Raw genomic sequence first — 10550 nt, 5'->3', positions numbered from 1 at the left:
GCATGTAATTAAATATTAGCTAAGAGTTAATTTACCAAACACTTTTCTACAATCCGCTGTTATTAACTAGTCAAACTCACTATAGTTGTACTAGAAATGTAGCGTTCTGGGAGTACTATAGTGAGTTTGACTAGTTAATATAATAATGATAGTAAATTCATCTAGATTTAAGTGATAGAATGTTGAACAACTACATAAGATTAGAGTAGAGTTGAGGTATGACATTACATCCAAGTTAGTCGGGCAGTTTGTTTGGTAATAACTACGATGTTATAAGTTAAATTTCTAGTGGGAGCTACTTATTGGTCAGAAAACCTAAGTTAGTTTACCACACTATTTCCTTTGTTGGCTAGGGTAACAATGTGAGCTTCACCTAAAATACACCTTCGAGTAGTAGCTATGAGGCCGATTTTTTCGTAAATCGAAAAGAAGTATGACATTACATGACTACTATATCCTAGAAATATAACCATTGTAGGTAGATCAAAAAGAGGATGGTGTGACATTACATGACTATTATATACACTAGAATACAACCATTGTAGGTAAAATTTAATGGTGAGATTTTAGGGTTAACATGAGTATGATCATGACATACAATGTTAGGAATGTAGATATTGACTGCATCATTAAACGATATTGTATTTCAAAAAGTAAACAATTCAACTACATTTGAGATGTGACATTACTATACATTATTGTACTAGAAATGCAACCAAAAAAAAAAAAAAAATCGAACATGATGACATTGAAGGATTATTGGGATTTGGGGGGTAGATATTGGATATATGCTGGCATGTGGCCATGTGGGTTCATGTATGTTGATGTACTACTCTTGTTCCGTAGCCTTCAATAACACGCTACACTGCTCTGCAATACTAGTACGACTAGTGCATATATGCACTCATGAGTTTCTTCATGCAACTCCACTATCATTATTATATTACATTACGCTTCCTAATTTACGCTAGACTAATCTTAAACCCTCAGAACTCCTGCCTAATGGTACTTGAAGGGGTAAATCGTGAATCCCACGTTAATCAGTCATCAGTTCCCACCCTTACCTATACACTCTGCGCACTAGGAATCTCCATCACCTCTAATCAATTTTTCTGATCCCCACTTGACCTAGAGAAGTAATCTGTTGTGTTTATTAACAAAATAATGAACATTATTTATACCAGAGTTTAACAACTAAATACTAAATATACAGTAGAACTAATAACAGGAAAGAGACTAACAACACATCTATTCAAAAGGAGACAGTACGGAAGAATAGAATGACCAAAACAGAATAGTAAACTTGATCAATGTGAGCTAAACACAACAGATTACTTCTCTACATAGTATCAGAGTCATCCACAATACACTGGAGCAAGATTTTCAAAGTAACCCTTAGAACCATTGAGTTAAGGGCAACTCTATCATTTTTATTAAAACTCTATTCTCATTTGCTTCCATTATCCCAACAAATTGCATGCCATCTTCCTCGAAACAACAATTTCTTGTGGAACCTACGTAGAATTTGTTGTATCACACCCGCACACTATTTATATCTACATGTTGCAAAGCAAATTGTTAACGTTATTTTAAATCAATAAACCAATTAAATTGTGACTTAGACAAGTTGCTACAAAATTTAAAACTTGCAATTAAAGTGTAACCTAACGTTGGCAATTTATATCCTACACCACGGCGTATATTGCACTATGCGCCCAGATGCAAAACGACGTCGTTTTAATTTTTTTTTTTTTTAATTTTCCGCCCCAGTGAATGGCAGTAGGCTTTTCTTTAAAAAAAAAACCTGCTGTTCAAGAATGTACATAATGTTATACTTGAATACACATAATGTTATAACAAAATATACATACTCTTTTTAAAAGATAATACACATAATCTAACATAATACATAATAAACATAAACTTTTAACATAATACACATAAACTCTTAACATAATACACACAAATTTTCTGATTCGGATGTACATAATTGTATAAAAACAATGTACATAATTGTATAAAAAATACACATAACTGTATGAACCAATACACATAACGTTGTGAACGAATACACATAACGTTGTGAATGAATACACATAATCTCAGCAACTTCCTACTGCGCCTCCCAACACGACCCCAAAACGACGTCGTTTTGGGAGACGCGCGGCGCACAGTGCTATGTGCGCCGTGGTGTAGGATATAACGATTGCCTAACGTTGGTACATTATCCTGTGGGCTGGGGTTGATGGATGGTGGTAAAGTAAGTGGTGATGCAATGATGCATTCTGTGGGTATCTTTCTAATTTTGGCAAAAAAATCTTGCAAGATCGCCTAATCAGCAAAATGTTTTTGCAAACCTATATATGTATTTTGATTTGGGTCCCATTTGTGTACAATTGTAGATTCATATTTCCTGTCCAACAGTCCAAGGATCCAACCATCAATTATAGGTCCTCATCCACTTTATTCGATCTGGAATTCACTATTCCCACGTGTTTGCTGTTTATATACATATACATATATATGTGTGTGTGTGTGTATTGTGTGTATATGTATATGGGATGGGGAAATCTCTATTCATAATGTGATCCCATTTGTATTGTCCAATAATGTAATATGATTCCTTTACGGTTAAAACGTGTTGCACGCATCCCCTTGCTTCATAGTCCAACCTTGCTTAACATGGTGTCGACATAATATCAAGAAGTTGTATCGTAATAAAGGATAAGTTATATCACATAATATCGTAACTAAATGAAAATATATATGATACAATTAGTATGTACTTATTTTTCTTTTATATCTGAGGTATAACGTAACTAGTGTGTGATTATAATAAAACTTTGTATGTGCAAAGTTTATAAGGGTGAGTTTACCGCTAATAATTTACTCAATATCACTATTTAACTAGTCTATTAATACTGACGATACAAATGTGCATAAAAAGTTCAACAATAACACACTCACAGAGAACAAAAAGAGCTGTTGAGCACTTGCTTTTATATGATAGGGGGTTTAGAGGAGAGAACCAACTCACCCGCTCCCATGGACAGAATCATGTGAGAGGACTAGGGAACAAGATTGAACTCTTGAGCACAGGCTCTTGCACAATAAGGGTTTGGAGAAGAGGACCCGCTCACGCGCGGGGCTTCTCCCCCCGAACAGAATTTGGTGTATCTTGATAACGTACTATTCGCTGTAGACTCAGTTATTTTTCACGGGGTGTTCCCACTTGGCCACTTCATGTAAAATATGATTCATACGTCAACTTGATTACAATTACACAAACGTTGCAAGAGGAAACAATAAGTAAACTCCAACCGTATAGTAGACCACAGCAATGATGGTCGTCGATCTCATTGTCGGACAAACAAATCTTGACTTGGAAATTTGGATGTTCTGTCCAGTCATCGTCATTAGTTAGGTATGTAATGGCAATAGTACAGTGTGTTAATGAAACTCGAACAGACTTTGAATAATCCAAGTCATCTTTTGCCTTAATTGCCTGGAGGGTCTGTCATAGATTGTAAGATTTTGTGAGAGTACAAAGATTATATTCAGATACACCAAATCTCCCAAGAATCTTCCATCTAAAATTCCACACAAATGATGCTCCAACCTAACCTCGTTTTCTTCCAGAACCCTTCCCAGATCTTGTACCAGATTTGGTTTTGACAAGAATGATCCATATCTATTGGAATGGACTGCTTTAATTAATCAACTTAGAACCCAGTAGTCACTCAATTGTTATGTGATAGATCAGGGCTCATATTGCATTGTCAACTACCAACTGTAGGAACAGTATGTGTCAACTATAGATACAGAATCTGACTTAATAATTGCTAATATAATAACTATATGTACAGAAACTATCAATTGCGGTACAAAATGTGTCAACTATAAATACAAAATCTGAAGGTTATTTTTGAACCAGAATCTATAATGCAAGGTAAACCCTGGTCCATGGTATAATTTGCCATAGTCACTCTACTTGGACAAATTATCTATGGACCATGATCCACATTGCAATGTAGATGATAAATATTCATTTTTAGTATATTGAATATTCATTTTTAATGTACTGAAAGTTCTTTTATATATATATATATATATATATATATATATATATATAGTATATCTAATATTTAACTTTCAGTATACTAATAATGAACATTATGTCAATGGTCTATCTTGTAAGGTGAACCATGATCCATAGTATAAAGATTTTCACAACTTTCCACCAAATCCACTACTTTCATGGCTCAAACATTTCAATCAATTTACAGAGTAATGCCACAAAAATACAATACAGTATACATGTCTCTCAGTCTTTATCATCATAATGGCATATGAGAGTGTTTATGAAGGGAAAATAGCATAAGCATTGAGGGTAAATGTTGGAATTGTCTGTCAATCCAAGTTTTAGTGCAAGCAGAGTTACTTCAACCATACAGGGGGCGGAAATATGCTAATTGCCTCCTTGATTAAAACTAGGGAAAGTTTAAAAGATGGGGAAACTTCAATAGGAAAGGGAGTTACATTGTTCAGATGTTTTCTCTATACCTTTAAACAGGACCATCAAGTCAAAATCTTTCATTGGGAAAATGCGGGGATCAACTTATACTTGATGGGGTCGCTACGTTTTAATATAGACCATCTTGCATACGTCCGCAGTAGTACAATGGAAGGTTTTTTGCATGAAATGGCTTGCTTCCATTAACAAGGGTACAGCATCTTCAAAATTTTATACAGCCGGGACCTTTTTCCCATCTTCAACAAAGAAAATTGCAGACTCGGGGACCTGAAAACAGTAGAGCAAATTGCTTTAAGGCTTCTGGACAAAGGCAATACATAATTTGTACCAATTTTAAGAGAAAGACAGGAAGTTGCAGTCACATGTAGAGACAGTGAGACACTAAGATTTTGAGATTCAAAAATCGAAGAATTTACAAGTGGAGAAGGTCCAGACAAAAGACACAGCCTTGCTGTCACAGTGGTAGCTGTACACATGACAGGGGTCATGATTCAAGAAATTTTAATTATGTTCCCTCTTGTGATATTGATGCAAAAAAAAAAAAAAAAAAAAAAAAAAAAAAAAAAAAAAAAAAAGTGCAATATTTTACTTCGGATTTTATATAAAACTATAGAGCAATCATATTTCAGTTTATGAGCTGCAAAGAGAAATCATATTGTGTGTCCTCTATGGATGCACATTTTTAAACTTCAATTTGCCATAACTTCTCTGTTAATAAACACCTCTAATGAAAATAACTTACCTCCGATAAGCAAGTAAAAAAGACAATTTATTTCAAGTTATTGATCAAATTACCCTAACAAGCTTCAACCACATATTGGCTATGGATATTATTTCCTAAGGGAGGCTATTTAAGGATGAAAGTATTTGCTCTCATTTTGAGGGTAAGTTAGTTTGTTCATATAGTAATTTTAAATGGTAAGAAACACACAGATGGTCTAATTAATACGGAGTAATATTTAGACCAACTGACATAACAAGCAGAAATTCCTATTTCAAAGTTTAATAATTAAATTTAATAAAAAAGAGAAAGAGGAAAAGACATTACATCTGGCCAGGTCTCTGTAAGAAAATCCACAATGTCATAGGCTATATCTCCTTGAACATCAATCTGTTCCTTTTCAGTTGGGCCCTGGTATCACAGAGAAAGGTCAATCAAATTGAGGCAGAGTAAAATGTAAAGCAGTTAAGATCAATCACAACATTTGAACACACCTTAACAACAGAGGCTCCAGTTGCAAACTTTTTACCAAGCTTCTTTGAAGCATCACTTAGTTTGATGCCTGATATATCATGCCATGAGATAAGCAAAATGTCAATCAGAAATTGGAAGAAGAAATAAAAAAAAAGACTTAATGATTCTGCACTATATTTGAAAACAACACCACATACCAAATAATTCCAGCCCCTTTATGGTGGTGATGCATTTTCGCTTGTTGCGAGTCATCTTTTCAATCACAATTTCCTGCTTCTCCTGCAAAGCAATAGACAGAAAGTCGCATCACTCTCTGTTTAATCTGAAAAAAATCCATCAGAGGACTGCCTGAAAGTAAAACCTTGAGAAAACATGGAACATGTTAGATCACTTTAGGAATGTCAAAATCTTCAGAATCTGCTTAATTTGTGTTTGGTTAAAAGTTAAAACTATGGGATGCAATATTAATGTATTTGGTTGAGGGTTTTCTTTTATGTCATAATGGTTATTTTACTTTAATGCTCTCAACCAATTTTCATGTACTGCAAGTTCTCTCAGGAATTTGAAATAAGACAATGGTAAAGTATTAAACATGATACATACAACAAATTAACATAAAATAAGTGGAGGGGGGAAGCAATGAATAAGATTAGGGTTAAAGGGCAATGAGTAAATATACTTGAGAATCTTAGAAAACCTAAGCATTGAAAGGGAATCACAAACCCCTCAATTTGATATGGAGGTTATGCTGCATTCCTTTGGGATAAGGATATAAGGTGGACCAAACATAGGAATGCAATATTCCAGAGCCCATATTACCATGGTGATGTTCTATACCTTGAACCAAACACCACAAAATTCATTTACTTCCATCAATATGATACCAATAAAACATCGTCATTGATGTTTGAATTTCAAACCATATTACTACAGAGAAATGGCTTTGTCTATATTAATTACACCATCACTTCAGTTTTTACTTTTTAGAGAAGTATAATAACCAAATTCACTACTGCAAATTTTCAGCAATACAAAGAATACAGAATACTAGACACAGAATATTCCTAATTTAGCAATTCAAGTGAGAAACTATTTAATCTAAACTATGGCTAGGAAAGGAATTAGTAGTAAACAAGAAAACACACTAATCTAGGAAAGTCAAGTACATTAAGTATTAAAATATTCCTATCAATTGTAATAAACTAATAAATAGTATAGATTCCATCCTTGAGGCAACATCTAGGTTGAAAATGAAATTGTTAATTTTGCTTCCAAAAGTATGAAAATTTGTTGTGTGGCTGCTACTGTAACCTAATAAGCTGCCATTATTGATCAAAAATTCATTGCAGAGCTCCAAAAAGTTTCAATCTTTCAAGTTGAGTTTTGACACTTGAAAGAAGTCCACAACCTTCGCTGAAGATTTAATGCAAGAGGTTACAGAATAGCTATACACTATCATATGAAACTTAAAGCTACAAGAATATCAATTTTCCAACTTGAAGCCCGTGGAATGCTTCTCACCCTTCATTCAAATTGAAAAGTCAACATTGTTGATTTTTAAGAATCTCTCTCTTCAAGAGAGAAAGCAAGATGGCACCAAGCAAGGCCATCCCATAGGGGAGCCAAATGAGGGCATACCACAAGGCCTGAGAAAAACCCATTAGAGAAAGCAAAAATGCTCTGGAAAAGAAGATGTAGTTACTACTCCAAACCAATCTTCAAACTTGGTTACTATTCATACTATATCCAACTCAATCCCTAATCTGGGTTTTGTCAGTCTTTTTTACATATACCTATCATTTGGGGGATGTATTAATCATCTGTAGATTCACCTACACCTTGGGCCATATATTACCATTTTAGTTTTTGATATGGATTCACCACCTCTTGTGCTCTGCACATACATTTCATATACTGACATTTGGTTCTGCCTACACCAGTTGAGAAAGGTCCCACTAACATGCAAATTTTCTGCGTATGTTTCTATACCTTTTACTATTTCATTTTAGTCTTTGTTTTACCTTATTAGTTCTTCCAATCTCATTCTTGCACACTTTGCCATGATGTGCAACACTTGCATCAAAGTGTGCAGATTAATCGAGATGCCTACACTCTACAACAACTTTTGTTACCTTAGCCTTTTTGGCAAGTTCACTTAGCCATGTTTTGATCTCAAGAAAGCCATTAAAGTGACGTAGTTTCCTACATAGGAATACAAATGGAAAGTGCTAAAGAAAGTCCAATCTACCATTTGGTTTTGCCTCTCAAATGATGTTTTATAAGAAGCCATTTCGTTGAAACCACAAATGACGTTTTATTAGAAATAGTAGGATTGAATTCAACAAAGTTGATGGTAAATTGGCTCATCCTGAAACTTGGATTATACACACTTTCAGACTGCATAGCAAAAGGCACTCCCACAAAATATCACATAAGTTTGGCCCTATCTTTAATTATTGAGATGATTTTTAATCAGTTACTAGGATCTGTTTCACTTCCTTCCTCCTATAAGTCATTCAGGAAGTAGTAACTGGAAAAGATTTTCACTAGGACACATGGAACTGGAAGCAGTGTGAGAGGGATTTACAATGGGGCCACCAGTAAAAACAAAACTAGTCATTTTGTGCAGTGAGTGGGACACATAGGAAGTAAGTCGACCGTGGAAAAGGCCAGAAAACTGATTCAGGTCTACTTTCATTTTGTACATAATATGGGGATGACACTGAGTTACAATGTTTTGCCAACTTCTTTAGGAAATATAAACTCTTAGGCAGGGAACAGAAATTTCAAGAAAACTCTCCCATACCTTCATGGTCATGTGAGTTCAGCTTATTGGAAGCGCAAACAACCAGGAAAAAAGAAATAGATACTCCTCAAGTCCTAATACTTGGACCATTTGGTTAGGTCAGGGGTGAGAATTTTCAGTATCTATTGTAAAAACCCAGATTCATAACATTTTAATAATTTTAGAGCTAACGACTGAAACTGCCACTTCTTTGAGGGACACACATCCTGAAGTATCTACAAAAATCTCATCAACTTGGAAGTCGTGATGGCCCATGTAAGCCATGACCGAATAAGTATCTTGACATACAAGTCAAGTCAGGAAGTCATATTCCCACGGATAAAAGATGCATACATTTGTTAAACATGAAATTTTCATAAGTTCTTACTTTCTTTTTTATCTTTCCACCTGGAAGCCGTTTCACTTCTTCCTGCTTAGGAGCTGAAGAACCTGCTCCAGCTAAGAAACAAGAACATTAATTCAAGTTTATAAAGTAGAAGACAATTGTTGAACACTAATTCAAAATAGAAAAACCATTAAACCCAAGGTCTCCAATAGTTGAAAACTATTTTATTTTAGCATTACGCTAAGTCTCCAAAATCACAACTCGCAATGAGTGAAAACTCTTTTAGCATACATTCAGTACAGCTTGGTGTTAGCCTACCACCATGCCAGCATCAAATAAATTTCAAATGTAGTATTTTAGAGGAAGCAATTATGGAACGAGATTGCACTCTAAGTGTTTTTAACGTCACTGCAATTATTCAACACCATAGATACAAGAGCACAGGAAACAACTTTACCATCGGAGATTGAAGTTGATTGGAGCTGATGAGATATTTTATCTGCTTCTTTTCCACCGGCTCCTGAATACGCAAAAATTAAACGATTTAGTTAAGGAAACTTATCTTAGAAATATAAAACTATAACAAACCAAATAAAAAACGGAATAGCAATTCATACACATACGGAAATGCATTCCCAAATCAATGGTGCAATTAGGGTTCAACCTTTAAGGAGATCCGGGTAGAGATCGGGCGCGTTCTGGATCAACCAGGGTTTGCATTTCTCGAAGTCCGGTCCGAACTCACAATACTCGGCGGGTAACCCGCATACTCCGCAGTACAAGACCTGAACCGGTTGAGGCTTCTCCGCCATCGCAGCACTTCACTGAACCTCTCTCACTGCTTACAACTCTTCGCAGAGAAAAACGTTGTGAATACAACTCACCGCCAAACGAAGAGTGAACGGCGTCGTTTTCAAGCAGTAACGAAGTAAATAATAAAGATTCTCCGTTTATTCTTAGGTGTGCCCGACTTTTGAAATGGTTTTTGGGCCCCATTTTCTGTAAAGGCCCATTGCCTCTAACTCTATTTGGACAATTTCCTTTAAAGCCCATTGTCTTCTCGATAAATCATTATTGTGTGAACCATGGTCCACCCAAATATATGGGCAAATTATGCCCTGGACCCGTGTTCATTGTGAATACGGACCCAAAACGACGTCGTTTTTTAAAAAAAATGCGTCATTTAGTTTAAAAAAAAAAAAAAAAAAAAAAAACGCGCATGTTTTGCCGTTAACGGTGTTATTTTTTTTGGATTATGAATGTACAGTTATGCAATTATGAAATTATGAACACAGAGCTCTAACATTATGAACTTACAATTATGAACATATAGTGATAAAATTATGACCATGGAGCTTTAAAATTGTGAATATAGAGCTTCGAAGATTATGAATGTACAATTATGGAATTATGAATCTACAGTTATGGAGTTATGAATCTATAGTTATGAGATTATGAATCTATAGTTATGGAATTATGAATGTACAGTTATTGATCGAATTATGAACAAAGAGCTCTGACATTATGAACTTACAATTATGAACATAGAGCTCTAAAATTGTGAACATAGAGCTTCGAAAATTATGAATGTACAGTTATGGAGTTATGAATGTACAGTTATGGAGTTATGAATGTACAGTTATAGAGTTATGAACGTACAGTTATGGAGTTATGAATGTACAGTTATTAA

General features: G+C 34.8%; 1 protein-coding gene across 2 annotated transcripts; it reads right to left on the bottom strand.

The window, feature by feature from the left end:
• Positions 1–4234: 4234 nt before the first annotated feature.
• LOC109186919 (translation machinery-associated protein 22) lies at positions 4235–9781 on the bottom strand. 2 transcript variants are annotated; one of them, XM_019337109.1, is made up of 7 exons: positions 9525–9781; positions 9318–9380; positions 8903–8973; positions 5927–6008; positions 5750–5817; positions 5583–5666; positions 4235–4801 (listed from the first exon to the last, which is right to left on the bottom strand). In XM_019337109.1, exons 1-7 carry the CDS (start codon positions 9670–9672, stop codon positions 4745–4747), a joined length of 573 nt encoding a protein of 190 aa, XP_019192654.1. In that variant the 5' UTR covers positions 9673–9781; the 3' UTR covers positions 4235–4744. The 2 variants fall into 2 exon arrangements, with proteins under 2 accessions (XP_019192654.1, XP_019192655.1); XM_019337110.1 differs by having other exon boundaries at positions 8903–8964.
• Positions 9782–10550: the final 769 nt, after the last annotated feature.

Source organism: Ipomoea nil, unplaced genomic scaffold, assembly GCF_001879475.1.
Source record: "Ipomoea nil cultivar Tokyo-kokei standard unplaced genomic scaffold, Asagao_1.1 scaffold1407, whole genome shotgun sequence".
Lineage (NCBI taxonomy): Eukaryota > Viridiplantae > Streptophyta > Magnoliopsida > Solanales > Convolvulaceae > Ipomoea > Ipomoea nil.
This window is presented reverse-complemented; position numbering and strand designations above follow the sequence as displayed.